This window comes from Emydura macquarii, unplaced genomic scaffold, assembly GCF_026122565.2.
Source record: "Emydura macquarii macquarii isolate MOO-44397 ecotype Brisbane River unplaced genomic scaffold, CSIRO-AGI_Emac_v2 contig_212, whole genome shotgun sequence".
In the NCBI taxonomy this organism is placed as follows: Eukaryota; Metazoa; Chordata; order Testudines; family Chelidae; genus Emydura; species Emydura macquarii.
The window spans coordinates 6,737,401-6,764,706 of NW_027130349.1; the positions used below are offsets into that span (position 1 = coordinate 6,737,401).

Genomic DNA, 27,306 nt, shown 5'->3' on the forward strand with positions numbered 1-27,306 from the left:
CATATAAGTAAGGTTGTCAGTAGGATGACCAGATAGCAACTGTGAAAAATTGGGACAGTTGTGGGAGTAATAGACGCCTATATAAGAAAACACCTTGAATATCAGGACTGTCCCTATGAATATCGGGACATCTGGTTATCCTAGCTGTCAGAATCTTATCCTATAGTATTAGTAATCCACATACAATAAAACAATAAAAGTACAAAGAGAACCCAAAGTGTTCAACAGTTTAAACTTTCAATATTTTCCATTCTTAAAGAGATGTTCTGTCAAACAAGCTAAATATTTGAAGGGATGTTCAGCAATTGTAGAACCTGGGCTTGACTTCTGCTTTTGGGGGCTTGTCAGATGCCAAGGCCTATGCTGTAACCTTTACTTTACTGTGTGAGTAAGGCTAAAGGGCCAAAGTCCAATATTTTGAAATGAGATTGTCACTGATAATAGGAGTGATGTTTCCAAAGGAGTTGCTTGAGAATTTCAGTGAATAGTATGGGTGAAATCTTGGCCCCGCTGAAGTCAATGGGAGTTTTGCCATTGATTTTGATGGGGCTAGGATTTCAACCCATGCCTTTCTTATATGATATGAGAAAAGATTACTTACAAGAAAGATATGCTGAGGTGTGGGAACTGAATCCACTGAAAACTGAGGAATATCAAACGTAGTAGCATTGCCATAAATCATGCACTAACTACTTTTCTGTGATGCATTTTCTCATCTTTTATGTTAATGATGATGATTTTTCAAAATGAGTAACTAGGCAGGCTACTTGCTCCTTTGTCATTTTTGGTTGAATATTACAGGAAACACTTGTTACTTCAGAAGACTGATGTTATGCTATTTTAGGACAGATTCTGCCATCCTTATTCATGAGGAATAATACGGAATAAGGTACGACTCACCATAAGTAAGGTTACCAGAACTGAGCCTTATGATTACAGTGCAATCTGCCTGTTATACACAGACTTAAAATAAGATTACTTATTTTACAGCATAAAAAGCCTGTATTAAAATGAAAGATTCCATAAAAACAAAGTTATGTGTCATAGACTTTGCATATGGATTAAAAAACCCTGGTTAAAAGTTATAAGGATTTAAGGATTTCTCTTCCAGGGAATGTAAACAACTGGAAACTGCAAACATTGCAACTATGGAGAACTTTTACTTTCCCAAAGTCTCCTGTAGATCAACATTATGCTGAGATCTGGACATGACCAGGGGATGAGTAAACAATGACTTGTCTGTGGTTAGCTCTGTAATAGTCTCTGCCGCCTTCACTCTGACTTACAGACAACTTGTGTCTCCTGATGCTGGGGGAGGGGCACAATGTAAAGGGGGCGACATGGGACCGCCCCATGTGTTGCCTTTGGGAGGAACTTCCAGTCCCACATCCCCGGGCCAGGGCAGCCAATCCCTCCAGCTCCTGGGAGGCTGGAGCCACAGGAGCAGGGAACACGTGCCTCTGGAGCCCTGTCTTGGAGAGACTCTCAACACCAGTCTCTCCCTGGAGTTCACGGGCATCTCAGCAGGGGAGGTGTGGGGCATGGGCAATGCCCCTACCTTCGGCTGAGTAGAGGCCAGAGAACCTGCTCTCAGAGCCTTCCGCAGTGACCCCCTGCCCTGTGCCTAGCGTGGGGCCACTATGCTCCCCCGCCACCAGAATTGCCTGGGGGGGAGTGGGGAGCAGGGCAGCTCTATCCTTCTCCCTTTGTGCCTCCCACTGGCACATTTCAGGCATGATCATCCGCTTTCCCTGGCAGCTGGGCCTGGGTGGGGAGAGGGACAGAGCCACTTTTCATGCCAGCTGAAGGTGACTGCTCTGGCTTGCTGCTTCTGTGCAGAGCTGACGTTGCCTGAGAGAGACCCTGGCTGGGGAAGAGCCTGCCCCACCTTTCCCCACCTGGGCCTGATTGTCGGGGACTGGTTGAGTGAGCCGGAAACGTGCTGGGGGGTGGGGAAGGCCTTGGCTTGCTCGACCACTGTCCCTGGCAGCCAGGCCTGGGTGGGGAGAGGAGGGAGTGGACCGCTGCTGCCTCCCCAGCTGTGCTGTCTCAGGCAACCTCAGCTCTGCACAGAAGCAGCAAGCCAGAGCAGTCACCTTCAGCTGGCATGAGAAGTGGCTCTGTGGCAGAGCACCACGCTGCCAGTGTGGTAAGTAGCTCCATCCCACCCTGTCCGCTCCCCACCTGGGCCCAGCTGCCAGGGACAGGTGCAGCAGGAGAAGGACAGAGCCCCCTCTATCCCCATCGGGAGCCCTCCCCACAGCAGGCCGAGCAGGGGGGCACTTGACTCCACATGCCTCCCCTATGTATTGCCTATGCTCTGACTTTCTTCTTTGCATTCGAGCCCAGCTTAAGTCTGTTCTTCTTGATTGGAGCCTATAGATTGACAGAGCCTTGGATAATTCTTTGGGTTTTGAAGGCTTCATATAAGTCATGACCCAAAGTATCCATTTGACTGATATCTCCAACCTCTTTAGCTATCTCATCACTGAAGACTGTTCTCATGATGATATCAATGAGCTCCAGTCAGTCATAAGAGAATGCGTTACCCTTGTGAGTAAGCTCATCCTGTAGCTTTAAAATTGGCTCTTCCTGGCATTTAACAACATTTATTAAGTCTAATGAGTCTAGATGGTGCTCGATTACTTCTGGGGAAGTCATCCCAGCCGTGCATCCTCTTAGCTTTCCTTTCCATGCAACGACTGCTTCATATAGTGTCTCACCTATCTCATGTGTTGAAACTGTGCTTAATGGATGTCTTTGGGCTTCTAACTTACTGTAGAAGAAGCAGGTGTTCTTCTTAAACTCATCCCATGGGATTAAGTATAAGGCAAGTCTTGCCCACAGCTGACACTCGTCCTGACATCTTCAACTGTTTCCTAATGCTCAAAGTACTTCCTCTCCAACTTTGCCAAATTCAGTTTCTGGGTGCACTCCTTATAGCATGTAAAGTGCCACTGAGCATTGTGTTGAACCGGAACTTCTGGTGGTATTCTCCAAAGATTCAGCTACTAGTCAGTACTCTTCGTCTCCCCGTTGATGCCCAAAAAATGATCAAGATCAAAGTAAAAACAAGGAGTTTGTTATAAATTACTTTGGGATTGTAATTAATGACGTTATGTAATGTAATTATGTTCATACTGTTTGTGGATGTCTTCACCAGTGCCTCATTACACCTCTTTTGGCATAATAAACAAAGCGGAAAATCAGTACCACTGAACTGTTTTTTCTTTTGCCAGTGATGGCAAATCAACTTGAAGCACTCCTTCCATTTATAAAAATCTGCAACATTAAAAAATGAATCAGGTATCATGTTCAGATAATACAAAACTGTCAATTGGGGGCTACAATTTAACTTCGTCAGTGTTGCATGTTTGACATGCCAGTGTTAAAGTATAATTAAAAAAAACCTTTGGATTTTTAATGATTTTCTCAAATATAGATACATAATTGTTCTAGGTTTGTCATGTCTGGTACCAATGTGTTTGTGGGAGAAAGGGCTTTCGAATGATACCCAACTCAACCCATCTCACGGGGTTCCTCTGACTCCCAAGGGTACACGGCCAGCGAAAGCCCCCGCAGCTCCTCCCTGCCCTTGTCGGTCAGTAGACCCAGGAGCTTTTCTGAGTCTTTGGGGCTGCAGAGCTCATTCTCCGGCACAGGGCTTGGCAATGGGCGAGAAGTGTCTGTCTCTGTCGGTAGCTTCTGCCCAATTGAGCTACAGGGCCTGCCTTTTAAACTTCTTGTCTTGCCCCTCTGCTTCTGGTGGGATGGGTGTGGCTTGCCTTGCTCCACCCAGGAGCATGTGGATGGTGGTCCCTCCCTGTCAGTCTCTGAGAAATCCCATGCCCCCTCGCTACAAGGGGCAATGAATCCCTCCCTGCTATGCTGTGGAGGGTGACACCATTGAAATTAAGATTCTGTAGGTTTTTATGAATCAAGTGACACCTCCCTTATCTTTCTATTATTAACATGCCCACAGAGTTACACATGCTCCCAGACTGATAGACACAGAGGCAACATGTGTGTGTAACCTGCCGAGCACTAGCCTGCACTATTCCTGACTCAAAGTAATTCTATGTGCCTCTCACCTTTATTAACACTAGAACTCACCTTCAGATTTAAAAAAGAAGAAAGAAATGACAAGTGAAATCTGCTGAATATTAGCAATATAATATTATTTACAGACAGAACAAGCTAGTTGATATTTCACTTTAAAAAGAGAGACTGCTGAGGGACTAATTTCTGGTAAAATCAAACATGGTTTAAATAGGTTTGGCCCCTACAGATCAATTGCTGTTTTCAGGAACTGAATACCACATGTGATAGAGAAGCTTTCCCACAGGAAATCTATTTTTTTCTTGCTAAATGTCATTACCTAAATGTGGATAAGGATTCTTTGCACAGGCAGCCTACAGAAGAAGTGGAATTATTCAGCTATTATGCTACCTCTGGAAGTGATGTCTTCTCTGCAGATTTTTTATTTTTAAAGAAAAATTACCCGGTTTCTTCTCAATTTTGTTTTTTAGCAGTTGGAAGGCCCCAGATAAGATGTAGAAGCTTGTTTTTTCTGTCTTTCACAAATGTCTTTAAATAGGAAGGGACCAGCAATGAAAATTGTTCTTTTGCAGATAGGGGAAGCACTGAATCCTGGTGAAATATTGTCATGAGGAGCTTACTTGCTCTCACAAGTGTGATCAGAGTCTACATTAGTGATATGGATAAGATGCTATATTTATAGTGCTAGGGTCAAAGATTATCCTAATAATAACATCTTTCTCCTGTTTTATTAAATAGTACATAAGGATTGTCTCCTTCCCCTCTCTAGATGTGATCTTCCTTTTTTGGACACAATAAATCTAGAAATAAAATTATTGAGCCATATTTTGTTTTCTGTTGGCTGGGCAATTCCACTTTCAAGTTCATGGGGTTCGCCAAGTTTTGTAAATGGAGGTAAAGGTTTGCTCAGAACCAACAATGAAGACCTGAGTAACTTATTGGATGCTGCTGCTTCCTCTGTTTTTGCTGTGTTCTTGAAATTCTCCAGTGATTATTTAATCAGCTATAGATAGTTTGGAAATGTTTCAGGTAATAAATTAAACAAGCTCAAAATTACCCCCCTATAGACAATAGTGACTTCTTTCAGCAACTCATACAACATGATTTCTCTCTTACTCAATCGAAGGAAACTGGAAGGATGTGCTGGATAGAATGATATTGCACAACTGAAAGCATTTACAATATCGATATCAATGATGTGCTACCACGATGTTAACAAACATCTCAAAAACGTACACCTCAATCAGTGATATATGCAGCAGTCAGCGGAAATTCCCAAAAAACCCTAAATCCTCTTCCCTCACTCCATTCAATGCAATCTCCTTCTCTCCTCCCTAACTCCAAATCCATCAGTTCAACTCTCTCTCAGTACTTTCCCTAGCACACATCTCAGATGTTCCTCTACCTGAAAGCTGTTCCTCACTGCAGCAGCCATGGATGGTGGCAGGTAGTTTCCCACAGTCTCAGTTGGCAGTAGTTATGACTGGCAGGTTGTCCTGTGGGCTTTGCCTGTGGGATGGTTAATCTAATATAAATCAGGTTCTCTGTGGTTATGGGTTCTGTAATTAGTTGAGGACTAGATTCGATTTGGTTCTTAAAGGGGGCAGCTCTATGCCACTCCTAACAGGAAACCCTGATGTGTGAGGCAGGCCAAGGGAGAAAGAGGTTTTTCTTGGGGTTTTCCAATGCCCTGGCTATTCTTGGCTGCTGCAACAATTCAGACCAGCAGGATGCAGGTTAGCATAGCATGATTGCAAGGGTGATTAGGTCCAAAGAGGTTAAGCGACTTGCCCAAGGTCAAACAGAGCTCAAGCTGTTTAGTTTATCAAAAAGAAGATTGAGAGGTGACTTGATTACATTGTATAAATTGTTTCACAGGGAAGAAATACTGGGCACTAAACATCTCTTCAGTCTAATGGAGAAAGACATAACAAGAACCAATGGCTAGAAGCTGAAGCCAGACAAATTCACATTAGAAATAAAACACAAATTTTTAACAGTGTGGGTGATTAGCCATTGGGATAAATTACCAAGGGAAATGGTCGATTCTCTATCTTTTGATGTCTTCATATCAAGACTGGTTGCCCTTCTGGAAATATGCTTTATCCAAAACAGAAGTTAGGTTTTAGTCAAACCCAGATTATTGGGCTCAATAAAGGGGTAACTGTGTGAAATTGAATGGTCTGTGATATGAAGGATGTCAGACAAGATGATCTAATGGGGCCTTCTGGCCTTAAACTCTCAGAATCTATGAATATAGAAAATGTATCGGAGAGTGTGACAGGGTGGACTTACCCTGCACTGAAGGAGTTAAGCTGGCTCTATGGACTGCAGAAGTCCTGCCCCCTCAGGCACTGCTGGGCATGCTCCAATGGCTGCCCTAGCATAAAAAGGAGCAGCCCAGCTCATTCTAAGCTGACCACTGAGAAGAGAGGACGCGTGCAGGAGGCGCAGATCCAGGAGCTGCTTCAGCCCCTGATGGTGGGAGCCAAGAATCTGGGAGACCTCGCCGGAGACCGGCCACCCTTTGTCAGCTGCCCGGAGCCAGACACCCAAGGAGACGCTTTTGCCAGGGGGCTCCACAACCCAGGGGAGACACGAGCAGCAGCTGAGCAGGAAGGGGAGAAGGGACGACTCCCTCGATGACCAGGTACGAAGTAGCCCAGGGGCTGGCATGGTGTAACCGAGGGTGGAGAGAGGCACCCGTCAGCGTGTATCGGGAGGATCCCCACTGACCCGGTGTCGGGCTACCGGGACACCAATAGGGCCCTGGGCTGAGGCTCAGAGGGGCTGGGAGGGCCTGAACCCTCCTACCCTGGGCACTATCCCCCCAAAGGGGGAGCCCCACTACCCCAATGGACTGCCAGAGCACACTGGCCTGACCTGAGGGCAACTATTGACTCTGGCCAGTAGGCCGTACCGCCCCGACCTGAGGGCAACTATTAGCTCTGATCACTAGGCCATATTATCCGTCATGTGAACCAGTCAATAGGCCTTGGATCTGCAGGATGCAGGGCCAAGGAGACAGAGTCTTGTCGGCTGCACTTGCGGGGGGTGCCCCATTCTCCTCATTACCCCCTGGAACTTCCCTGCTGGGATTGACGGGCAGGGCTTACCCACTGACAAAAAGTCGGATATAGAATCTTAGTCCCCTCCTGCCTGCCCGATTATGTATGAACCATAAGATTATCCTTCTTTCCCTATGACTGTGGGTGCAATGGCAAAACTGCCACTGGCTTCAATATTGTAGGATCAAGCCAGGGATCCAAATGGAGCCCCTTTGAAAATTTTCCCCTTCAAGTTCCAAAGACATTACTTTGATTAGGCTATTGTATGTGGTCTTCTGGGTTTTTCTTCTTTTTACCTTGATGCTTGGCTTTGTTAGTTGAAATGAACTGGGAATCATCTAAACTCTAAGTTTTTCTTCTTGTTCATGTACATTCACTTTGGAAGTAAATATCTTGCTTTTAGACACTATTATATCTCAGCAGAGAAGAGATTTAGTTTTTATGATATCACAAAAGTAATTTACCAGAATAGAATTCTTTCCTGGAAGCTTGGTACTTAATCATCTCTAAGCAAATGTGGGAAAGAACTGTCATATGTCCTCTGCTTTGTAAAGAACCATTAAGCTTTGGACCTATTAGCTTGTGTTGGCGGTTTCATTTGTCACTCTTTGTAGTTATATCATGAAATATTTATTAAAAATGGAGGACCCATTAACTCTTTTCTGTTTGCAAATAACCAAATGTCGCCTTTACATTGTGAAAATGGAGGAAGGACTGATTTTCAATTAAACGATAGCGAATACGTGATGTTGCTAAACACATTTCACCTGATAAATGGAACATCTGTTCGGTCTCTCAGATTTCCTCCAGGAATTACTCCTTTAAGTTATTGCAGTTTTACATCCTGCCAAAGGTTTTATTTATCATCCTGACAGGTTCAAAATTGATAACCAAAAATCCATCCAAACTACACCAGCGTAACTACAGTATCTGAAGGGTTTCTGTGACTGGTTTTAAACATCCGTTCTCCCATAAATTCATGGGAAACTTACATAGCTAAATCTTACGTGCCTCTCTATGAGAATAGAGCCTTAAGAGTCACATTTGTTAAAAGATTCTGATTTCTTTATAGGCATTATTTTCATTTTTTGATTATTCTTTTTTATAACTTTTTTCTTCGCTGGCATTCTCTCCTCTTCACTGCATGCTAATTGACCACTAAGTTATATTCTGTGTGACTCTGTTTTGAGATTAATATAAAAATTGGTAGTTAGCATTACATTCAAAGTTCCTAACTGGTCAAATATTTGTAGCAGAGGGAGATATCTGAATGGATACTTTCTGTGCATGCCCGTGTATCACTAAAGTCAAACTAGTCTTCCAATAAAATATATGTTGCTCTTATGAGCTGTTATTTGTTATAGATTGAGTTAAATCCTTGTTGAAGCTGACGTGTGAACATTTCCTTCATTTAAGGTAGTTGTAAGAGACAGTTAAGGAGCCATACCTGAAACAACGCAAAATGGAGTTGGCCCAGAGACTAGTACCATGTGTGGGTGGAGTGTTCCACTGTGTATGGTTCTGACCAGTTGGGTGGTGTGTCTGTGGGTGTGGAAGAAGTCTAGTTGGGGGGAGAGGAGGCTGAAAAGAAACTGAGGGAGATGCAGAGGCAGCAAGAAAGCCAAGGAGCAGCCTGTAAGCACGATATGATACTGAGAGAAGCCTAGAGGAAGGCTCTGGGTCCGGGCTGGTGGTTGAAAGAAGCATGAGCTATAAGCAAAGAAGCTATCTATTGGTTTTGGTTCCTCCTGCATTCAGAAAAGCAGGGCTTTGTATATTCCTTGTAAATAAACAAGATTGCATAAAAGAGAATATCAGATTCCATCATCAATTTCTACTTCCAGCTGGAACATCCCCAGCACCCTGAACTTTGACTAGCTGCTCAGGTCAAAAAGGACTAGATTTATCATCTACATTTTCTGCAGTGCAGTTTCTTACACAGCTTATTGAGCATTCAGACTTTTAGAATCTTATAAAATAGGAGATATATTTTGCTTTTTAAACTGAATTATCAAAAGAGCTCAGCTCCCATTAAGGCAGGGGTTCTCGAACTGGGGGTTGTTACCCCTCATGGGGTTGTGAGATTATTATGGGGGGGGGGGGGGGGAGAGGGGCCCACAAGCTGTTAGCCCCCACGCAAGCTGGTAAGGGTGGCATGGCATGGGGGGCTCATCACTTTTTCTGAGGGGGTTCTCACAGACTGAAATATTTTCAAAGGGGGTCCCAGCAAAAAGCATTTGAGAATGCTTGCATTAAGGGTTTCCTGTGATCTGAAGTGTGATTGCAGCTTGGGTAGACGTACCTAAGCTATCTTTATCCACACTAGCATGGCTAAAAATAGCAGTGTAGATGTGATGGGGTGGGCTTTAGGCACCTAAATAAAAAGTAGATTTTCAAAAGACCTCAGCACTCATATCTCACACTCTTGAAATCTACCTATTTTGATGAATGGGAGATGTGCTCTTTTGAATTTTGGCCCAAAGGGTCTTTCCATTGACTTCAGTGAGCTTTGGTCAGGCCTCTAAAGCAATAGATGTGATGTTTGATATTAGACACTCATTTACAATAATTTACAGTTGTTTAATAAAAAAAGATCCCTGGAGTCTACAAAGAATAAGAACATTTTGTTCCAGTGCACAGGAAGCATCAGAAACTCTGGCATTCTAAGTATGTATTGTTGTCAGAGTGACTCCAGAAAGAGAGATTAAAAGCACTGGCTTTCATCAGATGTGTAAGTATCAGCTCTGCCAACACACCTTAGTCCTGACCTTTAATATCCCTGCTATTTCAGTTCTGGGCCTCTCTGAGACTGACTGTCAATCATGTCTAATTCTCCCGGGGTTTTGTGAGGTGTAGCAAATGGAAAGTAGGAAGAAACCATAAAAATCATGTTCACTTGGTGTTGTATACCAAGGTTTAAGAAGTACAAAAGCACTAATTTTAACTTAGACCATGTCTATATGTACAGAGCTGCAGCAGAGCAGCTGTATTGATACAGCTGTGCCACTGCAGTACATCTGGTGAAGATGCTCTATGCTGATGGGAAAGATCTCTTTCATCAATATCAAAAAAACACATCTGCAAGCAGCAGAAGCTGTCGGTGGGAGACATAGCTCTGTGCATACAAGAGCTCATGTCAGTGTAACTTACATTGCTTGTGGGAGGGGATTTCCACATCCCTGAGTGACATAAGTTTTGCCAAGTTAGGCTGTAGTGCAGACATAGCCTAAATCCTTATTCCACATTACTGATGCAACAGAGACAGTGAAGCCCTGTTAAATGAAATGCTGATCTAACCTTTAAAAAATAAAAATCAGGCTGCACATTTTCTGTTTAACTTTTCAGAACTAGTTTGAGCAAGTTAGGCTTGTTGCATTCATAGGGATAAGATGTAGCTTAAAACAGAGTTTGAAAAACAATAGGACAAAGGAAATCTCAGTGTAAAATTCTATTCATTTGTTACACAGTCATTTACCAAGGTCTCTCTCATTTTATGTGATTGTGTCAAAAAATGTATCCCTAGCAACCAGAATTAATGGTTCAGACCCCAAGCCTATTCTTATAACAGTCAAAGGTTCAAATGTTGAGATGTGACTTTATTTCCATCCCAATTGTGAAAAGGTACTCAGATGATGCAGACCAGACAATGCAGCAAAAGAAGTTACAAGGCCAGGGCACTTAAATATAAAGCACTGCACTACAGCAGAGTCCATTTGAATAGAATTCCTCCCCATCCCCTCCATAACAGTTGCATGCTAGAGCACACTTATAACTGTCCCAGATGAAAATGCTGGCTAATGAATGGATGTGAGAGACCAAGGGCATGAGCTATTTGTCTGGTTTTCTAGCCTAGCTGACACTTTTCACCTGCTCTGTATGACTGAAAAGTAGTCTCTCTCACCAGCAGAAGTTGGTCCAATAAAATATTACCTCATCCACCGTGTCACTCGACTTTTCACCTGGAACAGTCAGAGCTAAATGTCAGAGTTCCTCTAGAATAGACAATAGAATCCTGATCACTTTAAGGAGGCATGGTACCATAGTATCATTCTTTTACCAATAGAAACATAACGTTATTTCCTCTTGCTGTCAACTTTACTGCATTAACAGTTATTTTTTATTAATATTCTTTGGGTATAAACTCTCGTACATTAATAATCTGTAGAAAGTCAGCCAGCTCAAAGTTTCTAGTTCCCATCACTCTATTTGGAACCTCTGATCAGGACTGTGAGTAAGACATTAAAAACAATTGCCTGAATTTGAATAACAAGGGCTTTTCATTTGCAGAATGCAAGAGGAAAATATGGACACAATGTTTAATTTTCATGATAAGCACAGAGAATTCTGTTTGCTTAACTATTTACTTTTCACTTTCCCAACATCTTTTACAACTGTGGGTAATGAAATTAATTGCAAGCTTAAATAAAATGTTTACAGGCTTCTGAGTAAAAGTAGATAAACTGTAGCAGAAAAAAGTAATTTTATGAGTGCACACTGTACTGTGAATCCTTCCTCTTCTCCTCTCCCATGATGTTTAAAAACATTTGAAATCAAAGAGTTTCTTTATTTGCAGTTTCTAAATGATTATTTTCTTTGTAGAATAAGAAATGGTGTCAAGGGCAACCTCATTCATTAGTCAGGCTCTGTAAGTTAAACAGGATTTCTGTGAGCATTCTCATACAATAAAACACCTATGGAAACTAAGAAATAGCACAAAATACTTATCCGTATCATGGAAGCATCTTCATTTCCTAGTCCCTTTTTACTGCTTATTGTGATCTTTTATATTGCTTATGGCTCTGTACCCAGACTTTGGATCCAGAAGAAGGTAGGGGGGTTCAGAAAACACATCTGGATCCAGATTCAAATTTCATGGTTATCCTTCTCTCTGAAATGAGCCGAACAAACATCCCCAGTCTCAGCTTTGAGGAGTTGGAAAGAGGGATCCCAGCTGTGTGGCCCAGGGCCATCTCCAGTTACAAAAGACTCTGTTGCGACTTTCCGAGTCCTGAAAAATTAAATTGTTTATTAGTTTGTGGAATAATGCCATCCTTTAATGATAGTATGAACACAAACATCTGACAGTGAGAGTCATTTGTGCGAAAGTCATGCATCCACAAGTATTTTCTTCCTCATTTCACCTGAGCACAGCTGTGTGGTCTTCCTAACTAATGAATAGCCCTCAAGGTACTGACCCAGACAGATCTAATCTATCTCTATCCAAAATGACTAAACACTGTCCTGCATTAAATATGTAAAAGGCCACAAATTACTTCCATGGTCTTTCCAGCTAGAAAATCACTGCTTAATGAATGGCAGCATCTACATGTGGCATCCAGGATGATTTCATCACCCTGGGATGCAGGCTTTTACTGAGAGTGGATAAAAACATTCAGAGCTAAAAGTTTCTAAGTTTAACTTCCATTCCAGCAGAATAAACATATTTTACAATGTAATTATAACAATTAATAAAAATTTATATTTACATAGTACTTTTCTGAGTCAAAGCACTTTACAAACTAATTGATCCCTCTTTTGAGATCTTTATTCTCAAAGTTTATGTGCATCAGGATTTGGAGTGGAGGAATAAGTTCAAAGTACAGGCAGAAGAGTGTATATTTTTCTCTGAGCTCATAACAATGAGTCTTAATGAGCAAGTGGGATGCTGAAATATGGGTAGTTATAGATACCATCTCTAGTTTAAGCCAATCACACTGCAGTTTTAAAAACAAATTTAATATGAGATTTCTGATAATAACTTGCATTCATCCAGAAGGATACCAAAGTCCTTTATGAGCTTGTAAATAGGAATCACCTTAGTTAAATTAATTAATTAATTAAATTAATCTCCCATTATGCCTCTGGTGTTAGGGCACTGATGAAGCACCTCCACTCCTATTTCTGGCAAGTCTTTCAAAGGTTCCCCAGATGTGCCCCAGGTTTTTCTGCTCAGCTTCCACAGCCCTCGCCATGTTGTTTTCGGGTGACCTTGTTTTCGCCTGCCTTCAGGTATCCATCTTATTGTTATTCTGGTGATTGGAATCCACTGCCATCCGAAACACATGACATAATGTTGTTCATCATCCCATCCAGAATACAGCAAAGTTTCTCCTGAGCTGTTGTAAATCTTCCTGATCTTGTCCATCTACTCTCACTAACATCCAGGATGTGTAGTGTCTCATCTCTGCTGTGACCTGAACTAGCTTCCCTGTTTCGTATGTTGTCCGTTTGTTCCAAAAACCAAGTTTGGTTTTTATCTTGATGTTGAGCACTTCAGTTTTCATGCCAGCGGTTTCCTTTCGGCTTTCACCACTGGTTGTCATATGGGTCATTGACTCCTGAAGGCCATCACACAAAGTAATGGTTGATTTCTCCACCGTTGTTTCTGTAACATATTTTGTTTCTTACAGGACAAGGTTGTTAACCTTGTGCCTAACCCCCAACCTGGAGGATCCGGGTGTCTGTTTTTGTCCGGCCTCTCCCCCCCCCCCCAAACCAATCTGCCATGGTTAAACCTACCAGGAGCAAAAAAGCCCTCGCCAACACAGACTCTGAGGATCATTAGCACATGCAAGCTGTCCCACCACAACAAAGCGCAGACACCAAGGGACAGTGGAATCACCTTATCCACTACTGAAATGCAGCCACTCTGGTATGAAATGAAACAGCACACAGCAACTACCCAACGGTTTAGAATGGAATGGAAGGGAAGAAGACCGTTGAATTCAACCTGCCAAGGGATTGTAGGCAGACATAAGATATGAAGTGCACATTTTCAGAATGGTGGTAGGTGCAAATTCTGCCCCTTTTGTGCCTACTTTTCGATGCCTACAATGCAGTTGTGGGCACAAATTTGAATAGTTAACATAATCAAATGTACCCTGCACTACAATTTGTAGGCAAAAGTTGTGTTAGTATAAAGACTATGCCTCAACCTATGAAAGATCATACCCTTAAATCTTAGCTGGACCAGGTTAAGACAAATTAGTGAAAAAAGGACTGAGAAACTTGAATTCTATTCCCAGCTCTGTCGATGACCTGCTATGTGACCACGGGCAAATCATTTCACCTCCCTGTGTCTCCGTTTCCCCACTCATGGTCTGTCTTTTCTATTTAGATTGGGAGCTCTTAGGGACAGGGACTGTCTCACGTATGCTTGTACAGTGCCACACACAAAGGGGCTTCAATATTAAAAATAATATCAATTATTTTTGGATGGTGCAAATTCAGTGTATTTTCAAGAGTACCTCATGCAAGTGAAGAACTGAATTTTCTTTCTTTCTCCTTCTGACTATGGTTGCAAGATTACATGTGGGTACAGAAACCAGCATTGCCAACTCTTGCAATTTTATTATGATTCTCATGATGATTAGTGTTTTCCTTAAAAACCAGCTCCTAGAATCAAATTAATAAGGGGGAACCTGAATTTTCATTTTTTTGAGAGGGAGAATAAATTTTAGCCCTCATAATTGAAGAGAAAAGTATGAAAATGTGACCCTGGTTTACTTTAAAGTCTCAAAAAACAAAACAAACAAAACCCCACCCAGGAGGCAAATATCCTCCTCCTCCAATGTACTATTTGTTTAAATTTCATTATTTTAAAGCCAATCTCATGATTTTGGGAGGCCTGGCTCATTATTTTTGACTGTCTGGGGCTAACAATACTGGAAATCATTGTAATTTATCCATCTTGGATTTTTAATTATGTGTGAGAATGTACCATGTCTTTAAGAATAAGTGAAGAAAAATTGGATAAAAGCATCAATTAATTATATATTGATTTTATATATATATATTATATTCCTCAAAGATATAGCAAGTAACACTTTCAAAATGACTATTTTAAGAGATAAAGCTAATTGGCATTACCAAATTTAAAGGGCCAGCTCCTGACCCTGGGAGGCATGCTGTGGAAAATAATTCTCTACAGGGGCAACATGCACTGGGAGAGTTAGTAGGAAAGAGAAAATTATCAAAAAAAGGAGTGCTTTTGGTAAGTGTTCCTTCTGTGTTGTACATATCATCATGTAGCACACTAATAAGATATACACAGCAATATTGGCAGTACAATGGTTTAACTTATACACACATCTGTGGATTTGAAAATGTAATTCAGCTTATACATAAGTGGCATAAAGTTTTGCTACATCAAGGTAAAAGAATCTTTGTCATTTTAGGGGTTGCCTCAGGGTTACAAATAAATCTGGCTTAAAAATGATTAGTGGCACTGATGTTGGACAATGAAGCAATTCTGATGAAATGGAAGGCTACAGATTTTCCTGCAGCAATGCCTTTGAAAAATGAGACTGGATTTTAGGATTGTTGAAAAACAACTTTACAATAAAGAAAGTTAGACCTAAGATAGCCCAAATTTTGGAGGTTAAAACAATTGGGCATGTCATCAGATAACACAGGAAAGGCTGATTCTTGCTGTCATAGGTTTATTTTTCCAGGCCACTGGCTGAGGTGATGGCTAGATGGATGGATGGATATTTTCCACTTTGTTTCCTTCAATAGTCATTAAGGAGCATGGCTTAGTCATGCTTTTATTTCAGTCTTTTCCATGTGATCTGGAGTTTCTATTGTTTCCAAGATGTAAAGAAGTCCCATATGGATCTTTTATGCTTCAAGGCAAAGTATGCTATTGTCCTTGTATGGTTTTTAATGGGTTTATTACACAGATATGAAGTACTATTTGTCCTTGGAAACATAATTAAAAAGCATTTCAAAAACAGAGTGCAGTTGACTAGAGTTTTAAAGTTATTGAGAAATACTTGTAAAAAGGATGCATTGTCTCTTTCATTGCTCACTTCTCAGACTGTGGCATCAAATGAAATGCCACCCACCCAGCTCAACAGGTGGGAAACTGGCTAAAGGGCTGCATGCTTGTGGGCAGTCTTGAAAAGAAAGGAGGGGAGAGAGCTCGTCTCCCTCAGGCTGGTCAATGGGAGGCAGCAAGCCCATGGAGGAGGAAGGGTCCAACCAGGACCCAAGCATAATTTTTTCGGGTCCAGTACAAACTTGTAACATGGGCCCCCTCCCACACACATACCCATGGGGGTTGCAGCCTGGGTCAGGGCCTCCGGGCCCCAGTAAAATGTACCCTTTTTCCCACCCATGTGGTGGCTCTAGGTCCAGCCTTGCATTTCTCCAGCATGTACTCTCTCCCCTCCTGGGGCGGACTGGTCATCTGGCAGTTCTGGCAAATGCCAGAGGAACCAGTGCACTCAAGGGCAGGTGGGCTGCATGGGCGGCCCGTATTAAAGGCAGGGAAAAGAGCTGCCACTAAAGGCGGGGGAAGGCTGAGCCTTCCCGAAGAGCCGCTGCTGCTGCTGAAAGCATAGGGCCATGGTGGCCCAGCCTCTTTCCCTGCCCTCCATGCTGGGAAGGCAGAAGTTTTTATGTTCCATGCAGGTTCCCCAGTGCCTGGTGCCAGGGCCCAAGCATAATTTTTTCGGTCCCAATACAAACTTGTAACACGGGCCCCCTCCCACACACATACCACAATCCCTCGTCCCATGCATACAATCTTATGAGCCATGAACATTTTTTTCCTCGTGGTAATGGGGGTTGCAGCCTGGGCTGGGCTGCCCTGATCTGGCATCGAGGGTGGCAGACTGTGGCACGGAGCTTGCGGACAACCTGGTCTTGTTGCACGGCACATTCATGGTGTGGGGCACCACAGACTCTCCCCGACTGAATTAACTTTGCAGGCCAGGCTGCTGTGTTATTGGGGGTGGGGGAAGGAGGTATAATAGAGGCCACAGCCTGAACATGGGCCGGTGCGCTTTCAATGCCAGGGCCAATTTTTAGTCCCAGTCTGTCACTGCTCCCCTCCTTTCCCCCTCCCCACCACCCAAATAGCTACTTTGCCAAACCCACAGCATCCTAAAAACACAACTCTTGTACAACAACTACAGGGAGCAAAGCTAGGGCAGCTAAAATGGGGTAAGAGGGTCCAAAAGGACCAGGATGCTGTGGGTTTGGCAAAGTAGCTGTTTGGGTTGGGTGTGGGTCAGAAAGGAATTTTTCTCTTTGGGGCCAAATTGGCCGAGGCCTAGTCATTTTTTTTGCCTTGCTCACATCATGATGGAGGCACAGTTCAGTTAAATAGGAGTAGGACTTTGAATCACAGAGTCATAGTAATGAAGGAGTTGGTAGGGGAAGTGGCATTTCCTCCATGAAAAGAGTAGCTTAGAAAACAGTAGTAATTTTGTATGAATGTTTAGTTCATCACTACTTGCAGAAGGTGTCGAGAGTGGATAAAAATGACCGAACAGGCCAGCTCCCAGAAATAAGAGACCTGGGATTTCTCAGTTGGACCTTAGGAAAAGGAGAGACTTGAACTCTTCCCTCTTTAGCACTTTCTGTCCCCTTCACATGAGGAGGGTGAGAGGATTCAGCCGTGTGAGCTGAATCCTTGGGGCAGGCTGAGGAGTCTCTACCCTGAGTTGTGGGATATTCAGTCTGTAAACCCCCTCCCCCACTGGACCTATTTAAATACATGGCACAAGGAGTCAGGGCTGATAGTGTCACTCTGCGGTGTTAAATTAACAAATTTCTGCCAGCTGCTTAAATCCTTTCTTGTGTCTGTCTCCTTCACCCTCATATCCCAACTATTATCCCTTTGGGGTCCATTATGCCATACCATTAGAGTGTAATGAATGATCACCTATAGGTGGTAAAATGGGTTGCCAATTCAAACAATCTGTAATTTTACACGATAATTACCAACTGTAATAGAGTTACTAGACACTAGTTACTAGACATCTGAATTTTCACTAGCTGCCTGACCAAGATGGCTTCCACTCCATCCCTCCAAGACACATTGTTCTCATCTGCAGATTGCCCTCTTCTTAGACTTTAAAAACTCTTTGAAGGCTCAAAGCACCCACAATTTTAACATTTGTGTGCATATTTACTTTAGGAAGCTGATTATTTCAGCACAAGTGACTAATTTGTAGCTATTAATGTTACTGACTTTTCCAACTGATTTAACATGAACATGTCCTTGGTATCATCAAATAATCAAACTCATAATCAGTGCCCTTCCCAAACCACCTGCTCTGACTTTAACAGTGGTTTCTTTTATTATGAAAACTGAACATATCACAAGATTCTCTGCCAGTTGTATTAACAGTAAAACTTCTAGTTCTTCCCCTCTGTTTTGCTACAGTCTGTTGCAAAGGCTGGGGTTTAAAGTAATCTCAAAACAATGCAGGAATGCTGATTTACAGTTAAACAGTTATTTTGACTTGCAAAGTCCTCTGCAGAAGTTAGCTGGTGTGGACTCCTTACATCATATAATATAATCTGCATAAAACTAAAGCGTTAATTTTCAGAAGGCAGTATGTAATTACTTAGGAACCCCTACTTTTAAGAAAAGTGACTTAGGTCTCTAATTACCATGAGTTGTAAGAGCCTAATTTGTATGTATTATTCCAAAAACAGCAGTTCCAGCATCTAATCTGAAGTACATGAGATAGGTGTATATTGTTTGTATATCTGGACCAAGTGCAGGAGCAACTGTTTCTTTGTATGTGCAATAAGCAGAGAAAAGTAATCTCTGTGCAGCTTAAAAATGACATATTAACTCTGAGATAAAGTCCCATTGATTCACAAGGTTTTTTAATATGAAATTTCCATAGGCATTAATACCTTAATGTGAAGGATAAAATATTGTTTTTTTTAAAAAACCCAGTATTTTAATAAAACACTTTTTTTTGTCCATACAGTTACTGTTATGGTCCCCCTGGACAGAGATAGTAGAATTGATCCAAAACACTAAAAAATGTTTAAATAAGGAAATGTATTTCAGAGTTTGGCGAACTGAGTATTTGTAAAGGCAACTACTGTCAAAATTTGCTTTCATGTTGACAGAATCCTTTTAGAAGACCTTGTGGTGTGAAAAGCTTCTTTTAGGGGGTTTCCATAATGCACCATGAAAGAACATTTTTCTCACCATGGCCAGCCATAGAGCTTACTGAGAACTTCATGTACCCAAACTGAGACTAGATTTTAGTGCCTTCACACAAGTAGAGATGGGAGATTGTGTATTTGTGTGTCCCCCTATTCACCTTGGAAATCCAAGCAGATGCTTATTTTGAGTACTTTGAAGCATGGTTAAAGCTCTGTTGTATATAGAAATCTGCTCAGAGCACAGAGGAAATGCACAGAATAGGGACTACATTCACTCCTGTAAAATGCTAGATTTAAATCTGTGTGTCAAGGGGGCAACTCATCAGTTTGAGCACCCCCTAGCACCCAGACACAATTAAGTTGAGTTTCTACCTCTCAAGCACTCCCTCTGGATGTCCAGGGTCCCCTTACCATTCTGGTGAGTTGGCCCTCCTGCCTGGTCAGGGCCCTCCTTTCAGGATATCAAAGTCCCATGTCCAAAATAGTGTGACTGTAGGTATTGATTTTTCTATCTTCAGGCTCTGTTTCCTGGGTTCCAGGGCCCTCAGGTCTTCTGCTGCGTTCACTGCAACATGCATCACTTATCAATATTAATTCAAATATTTTCCACTCTAGCTAACTCCCTACTCAGGTCCTATTCCAGTCCCTTAGGTCCAGATCTTCAAAGGTAATTAGGCTTCCATTTCAAACACACAGCCCCTTCCCACAGTGAGTGTCTCTCATAACCCTGCTGGCTGTTTTATGGACTCAGCTCCAGGCCTTTCTCATGCCCTCTTTCATGCTTTGCAGGCTTCCTAGCCTAAGGATCCTGTCCCCAGGCCTCAGCCCTTCAAGGTCTGGCTCTCTCTACTACCTAGGTCTTACTGCTTCAGACATGGCACTCTCAGTACTCTGCTGGCTTCCTTCTTGACAGGCCTGCCCTCACAGACACACCCCTTTACTAGGTAGCTCTAAGTTGTCCTAATTAATACCTTCTCAGTTTCATTCACCCTTTCCTGAGTCCTGTTCCTTCTTACCTGGACTCCCCTGGCAGGTGGTGGTGATTTTCCTATTAGGTATAGCATCCTGAACAAGTCTTGTGACACCTGCTGCAGTGATGGTTTTTGCAACCTGGAGGCTTTTGCCTCTAAGGGAGGACAGTTTTAATCACCACTGAGAGTTCTACTAGCTGAGACTGCGGTGGCGGTGCAATGAATAAGCACATCCCCCAATGTTCCCTCAGTTCTGCTCACTTTTGGGGCTGCACTGGGAGGCTGTGGGCAGCCTGGTGTGGGGGGAGGAGGTTTGGAGACATCTTGTGTTGCTGCAGCCCTTCCCAGGTGGATATTTCATCTCTGGGGGATCTCTGCCACTGTCTGTGCCATCAGAAACTGGCATAGACTCAGTGAATCTTACCCTAAAGTCTTAAAGGCTCCATCACAATGTTTTTTAAGATATGTTTATGTCCAGTGAGTGTTACTATGTTCAGTGTAATATTGCCTCTGCCTGTGACAGATTGGTTCCTATAATATATTGTGATGTGCTTTGTCCAATCTAGTTTCAAAATCTCTATCCAGGATAAGGCTTTCACTCATTCTCTTGGGAGAGAATTGCACAGAACTCATCATCAGCAAGTTTTCTTCTTATTCAGCTTAAATTTGCCACTTATAAGATAATCAGGGAGTGTAAGTTAATATAGTATTATCTGAAATCAATATTGCAAACCCCATGATGCTGTGTTTATCCCACTAATGGCCTGATCCTGAGAGGTTCTGAGCATTCACAACTCCCATTCATTGTATTTAGCTATTTAAATTTGTTTTAAAGTGCCTCTCCAGGGCGCGGAGCTTTTATATGCACATTAGAAATATATCATGATTTCAGTTGGAGTTGCTGGTATGCAGTGAATATGGGAATCAGGCCCTTAAAGCTGAATTAAAGCAATGGTTGTGAATATGACACTTTGAAGCTAAACTCACAAGTCTCCAAAGTATTAGCCATATTTTAATTTGTTCCACTTGGTTAATTTCACAAGTATTTGTACAGAGCAATCTCACCTTTTCCACACTTTTTAGTAGGTCAGAAGAACTCAGCTTAAAATATTTGTGGCCCTTACATTTTATGTTGTCTAAGAAGAGTGGAGGGGTATTTTCTTTTTTAGGTGACTTCCTTTTCACAGGAGACTCATTCCCCTATTGAAGTCATTTCACATTCGACAGAATACTACAAGTATTTGGTCATGTGAAGTGTTCCCTATGCCAACAGTTTTTGAACCTTTTCATAGTGTGGGCTATATCTCAACAGCAGTATTATGCTGAGGAGTCATCTCCCTTCCAATCAGTGATGCAACAACATCCCTGTAGCAACTACAGAAATTGGAAAATTAACTTTAGGGAAGTATTTCATGTATATGCAGTTACTTTTAATGTAATTTAGCAGATGCAAACAAAGAGAAGGAGCCAGCATCATGAGACCAGCCAGTTCCCTTTAGACTACCAGCAAGTTCTCCAAGGACTACTGGTAGTCTACAAACCACAGTTTGGGAGCTACTGCCCTATGCTGTCAATAGCGTGTGAACTTGTCAGTGCACTAGGATGACTGCGCTGTATCACATCACTATTCCTTAGGACAGCAATGCACACTTTTGTTCAATAAGAAAGAAAACTATTTAGAGGATCAGTGATTCAAATTTTTCCCCATTAAAGTAATGGAAGGACACCAGTCCAACCAATAAAGGCTGCATTGAGTGGGATGACTAACTAAGCATCGTTCATGAAATCAACATAGAAAGGGTGGGGGAAAGAAATGTATTTTGAAGGACATCTTTTGTGCAGGTGCGAAATCTCTTTCAAGTATTCTAGTCTCTGTGGATGAGTAATGTGGGTTTAATTATTTTTAGTGTAGTTCAAGGTTATCAATGTAATCATTTTCAAATCAACTGCTGTCAAAAGTTTCATATAATTCACTATATATTTTCTTTTTGCATTTGTAGTTTTGTCTTTCTAAGTGACACTGATTGCTATGAAGATCAGTGGATGTTGTCTCTCAGCAACTGCTTTTTTTCAGGGACATGATGTTTTTCTTTGACTAAAAATCACATTATGAGGACTATGAGAGAACTCCCCTCGGGATATGTACTGCTCATATGGACTAAAGGGATTGAATAATCTTACGCCTAATAAATATGTAGAATAAAGCAGGAAGCCACATTCACCTATGAAGTACAGCAGTTTTTATGGGCAAGTTACTTTTGAACAGTAAGTCTCCACTAGTAGCGGGGAACTGAGAATCGGCACTTCAGGGGTGAAATCCTGGTCCCATTGACGTCAATGGAAATTTTGATTTTACTCCAGAACTCTAATAGTAGTTTTTTTCTGCTGCTGAACTGTGTTTCCTTAGGGAAGTCACTAAAGTTGCTCTGTGTGTACATATATGTATGCACACCATCGTCCTCAGAAGGATGTTGTGAAGTTCAATATTGATTAAAATTCTTCGATGAAAGGTTCAATAGATATGTAGAATGTTACTTTGTTGTAATAATACAAATCCATGTTTCTGAATAAATATCAAATAATAATACTCAGGATTTTTTGTTTTTGAAAACAATTAGAAGGATTCATTACTGATTAAAGATTCCAAAGTGTGCTTTAAAAAAAAAAAGAATTAAACAAATTCTTCATTAATTTATTGGTTGCAAATGGAAAGGCAACTTTCTGACTGAGTGTGTCACAGACCATGTCTTATTCTGAGAAATAGACTAAAAGTCAGTAATCTTATAGTTAATTAGATGTGCAAATTGTGGAATAATCTACATACAAATTATCTACATAAGAAACTGGGCTCAGCTGAAAGTGAACTGTATACATGCAATGGTTCTTGGCTCAAAACCAATAGAACTGGTTTGAGGTTTGCCAATTTATTCAAAAGAGAGAGGTTAATATTCTTCTTAGAGAAAAGAGAAGTTTGAACAGATCAAATTTCTGTTAATGGATTTGTCTTCACTGCATGAAAGGTGAGGTAAGTTAAGGACTGTGTTATTCTCTGAGGGTGAAATCCACTTTTCCCACATAAAGCCTGAGCAATCACACCCTGTGCAGGGGAAATGTGCATGGGATGGAGATGTGTGGTCCAGGCATGGAGTAACAACGCAGCTTCCATGTTGCTACTTGACCGCCACTGTAACAGTAGCCACTGTGGTGTATACTGACTCCTGTCATTGATATTTGCTATCCTGACCCAGATCATGTGATTGAGACCAGAAAATAAAGTCCAGAGTTCCTGTGTCAGATGCTCCATGTGAGATGTGGGGGCCACTGGATCTGCTGGATTTGACTTAAGTGGGACCTAAGCAAAGACTCCTTCCGTGCCATGTAGAGGGTGCGCAGACACCCCAGGCTCCCTTGCACACTCTCAACATGCAGCTTAGTAGTTTGCAGGGCTTGAGCTCACCCTCCACACCATGGGTGAATTTCACCTTGAATGTGCTTGTGTCTATTAACATTCAAGGGGTTATATGCACATGTTTGTGATCTGGTTTGATGCCTGCTGAAGTTCCTGGCAAAGCTCTCATTGCCTTCCATGGTGCAAGATCAGAATCTAAAAACAGAAAATACCCCTACAACTGAAACGGTGTTCTTTAATCAATCTGTTTGACTATGGTGCAGCCTGGGCACTACAAAGGACAGAAGTCTATAAATGACAAAGTTCATATAGCATAAACTTAAATCATGGAATTGGTGCCCAGAGCAGACTGAAGAATACAGAGACTTTTGTAAATCTAAATGTACAATTTAATATAATTAATAATCATTAGCAATACTTAGGCACAACATGGTAGTTTAGGCCAGGTCTACACTACAGCCCTGTATCAAGCCACGCCCCTGAGCAATGTAGTTATACTGACCTAACCCCCAGTGTAGACAGTGCTATGTCGATGGGAGAGCTTCTCCTGCCCACGTAGCTACTGCCTCTTGAGGAGGTGGATTAACTATGCTGACAGGAAAAGGTTTCCCGTTAGCGTAGTAGCGTCTTCACTAAAGCACTATGGTGGTGCAGTTGCACCGGTGCAGCTGTAATGCTGTACATGAAGACAGGCCCCTAAAGATGGAAGAGGCCACATACTACCTCAGCTTTTGTTTATTTGTGTCATTAACTCTAACTTTAAACACCTTTGACAAAAATTTAGGGGAAGATTTTCAAAACCACAAATAGCAAGAAAGTGACCTACTCCTGCCACAAATCAATTGTAGTTGGGTACCTAACTGCCACTTGTTCCTTTGAATAGACCAGTAGTCCCCAAACTCTGTGCTGTGCCCCCCTAGGGGGGGCTCAGGGGAACATCTATGGAAGGTGTGGCAGGGCCCGGGTCAGGCCCCACAAGGGAGTGGGAAGGGAGCGCTACCCAGCTCTGCTTTGCCTCCCAGCTCCACTCCGACCCCTCCCCTGGCTGCAGCTATGGCGCTGGCTCACCTGGGGGTCCCAAGCATTGCTCATCCCCCGACCCCTGCTCTCAGCCACCAGCCCCCATTCTCAGCCGCAACTTCTCTCCCAGCCCAGGGGGGTACGGACACATACTGTTACTGGCAAGGGGGGATGTGAGAGGGAAAGTTTGGAGACCACTGGAATAGACTGAGCTTGATAAGTTTATGGGGGAGATGGTGTTAGAAATAATCAAACAGGTTGTCCTGGGGGCAGACTGGGGAGACGGAACCCTTTATTGCCTGCTCGTTCCACCTCCACGCCGGGAGTGAGCAATGAGGGGGTTACTTTACAATTCTTTTATCCATAACAGTATGTAACTGTATACATTTCCAGAAACTCCACATAGACCCTTATTTGGTTTCATTGACACCTACAAAATGAATATTAACAACTACATAATGAATATAATTATACCTGCCCCTGTTTGTTGTTTACAGGATTACCATACAGAGGTCAGGCACATCACCTTAAAACCTATACATTTTACACTAACATTCTTTGAAGTAAAGGCATGCCAGGGGGAGAAGAAAGATAATATTGCTTTCCCACCAAGGCCTTACTTAGAAGTGGTGATAGTGCCTCATTCCCAGCACAGATGGCCAGAAAGGGAGGAGAAGAAGACTCTAACTAAAATTTATACCAATTAACAGAAACAAAATTTGCCCTTGCCATAACCCCGTTCCCTATAATTTAGGCCTAACTACTTGTCCAGCTTTTAACTCTTTACTCTCCTACAGATGGTATGATTAAGTTATGGCCCATCTGAGTGTGCTATTAGCAAATATCTCCAATGGCTGGAGACAGGATGCTTGATGGGTAGGGCTCTGAGTTACTACAGAGAATTCTTTCCCAGGTGTCTGGCTGGGTCTTGTCCACATGCTCAGGGTCTAACTGATTGCCATATATGAGGACAGAAAGGAATTTTCTCCAAGATCAGATTGGCCGAGACCCTGGTTTTGGGTTTTTTTGCCTTCCTATGCAGCATGGGGCACAGGCTGCTTGTGGGTTTGAACTAGAGTACATAGTGGATTTTCTGTAACTTGAAATCTTTAAATCAAGATTTGAGGACTACAGTAACTCAGCCAGAGGTTATGAACCTACTATGGGAGTGAGTGGGTGAGGTTCTGTGGCTTGAGGTGTGCAGGAGGTCAGACTAGATGATCAAAATTGTCCTCTATGGCCTTAAAGTCTCTGTGTCTACCAGAATATCTCTCCTAGATTTTTTTACTGGTGTCTAAGTTAAGTGTAAGTGCTTCAAATCTAGTTTCTCCCAGAGAGCAGGAGAGGATAATAATATTTTCTATTTATCATTCCTTTCATCCCTAAGGGTATCTAAGTGCTTTAGACATCATATGAATACAGCAGCACTGGAATGAAGCCATCATTGAGGTGGGAGGGTAACAGCTTACTGTCACACTAGTGTGGGAGGTGAAATTTTGGCTAAAAACACTGGAACAAATATCTGCTCTTACAAAAATGCTATAAAAGGGCCAGATTTTCAGGGATGGCTGTGCATCTAATTTATGTGCAGTACTCTATTGCCGTGCAATAGAGAGAACAGTTTTGTGCACAAGTGACAAGTTATTCATCTAGCTGCTTATATGTGTATGCAAATACATATGTGCACACATAAGGTAGGTACCCACAATTGTATGGGTGCAAAAATCCTCTTTGAAAATCTGGCCCGTCACACTCAGAGACTTTTTTAAAGTCTCATCCAAAAAATCCTTTGCCTTGTAAACTTCTTGGAGGACTGTTTATCATCACACAGGTGTTTGAACTGATCCTGTCTTGCTTTGAATCTGTGTTTTTTTCAGACAAAGGGCTTAGACCACTTAGCATTCCTTCCTGTGGCAGCATACATGCATATTAAGTGACAAGCTAGAACTGAAACACTCATAAGATGCAGTTGTGATTTGTATTTCTTGGGATGTACATGACCCATCTCAATACTGGCAGTACTGAGTAGATTGTCTTTATGTCAGCCTGGGATAATCCCAGGTTGAAAGCACCTTTTAAACTCTGACAATGCAAATCAGCTACTTCAGAAGCAAGAGGGCCTTTGACATTATCCTTCTAAGTGAGATCATAAGAAACACCGATGATTAATGTTTAGTAACAGGAAATAAAAAATTTTGGAACAGGCATATATAAATGATTTCTATTTTTTTCTCCTGAAGTGATTAATTTAGTAATTTGTTCCAACTATATCTGGTCATTCTAAACTATAAATAACTGCAGATATGCCGTTAATTCAAAACTCTGACTGCAAAGGATTTTTCTCCAAAAGGACAAGGAAGCCCCACTGATAAAAGTTTGTCTGAAATTCTTTTATAAACTGGGTGTAGAGAGTGGCACTTTTGGTTCACATTGGATTACAGTTTGGTATGCAACGTCTTGGAACACAAGTCTTTTTGGCAATCATTTTTTTTTTAAAGGAGGAACCAACAAATGATGGATCATTTGCAGCTGGTGCCATTTGATGCTGCTCCATTGACGTTGGTAGAATTATGCTGATTTCCACCAGCCAAGGGTCTGTCCCAGTGTCTTTAGGCTTGATCCTAAATGCAGAAGTCACTGCGAGTTGCATCATTGGCTTTAATGCTGCCAGGTACTTTTTCTGCTCTGCTGACTGAGAATAGGGTTAGTGATATTTTGTAGGTTGCCAACCTAAGTGTAAACGAGGCCACGGCAGTATTAATTTACAGAAAAGTGAACCAGTTAAGGGCCAATTCATGCCCCAAAGATATGTATAGAGAGGAACTCTTCTGTCTGCAGATCTACCAAGCTCACATGGAAG

General features: G+C 42.1%; 1 protein-coding gene across 1 annotated transcript in view; it reads left to right on the top strand.

Moving 5' to 3' along the window:
* The first annotated feature begins 6,498 nt into the window (after nucleotides 1-6,498).
* ADCYAP1 (adenylate cyclase activating polypeptide 1) overlaps nucleotides 6,499-27,306 on the top strand; it is a 32,522-nt gene continuing 11,714 nt past the window's right edge. Inside the window, exon 1 of the mRNA XM_067547018.1 lies at nucleotides 6,499-6,709. Within this exon, the coding sequence (XP_067403119.1) occupies nucleotides 6,702-6,709 (8 nt within the window). The 5' untranslated portion in view covers nucleotides 6,499-6,701. The remainder of the gene's footprint in view (nucleotides 6,710-27,306) is intronic.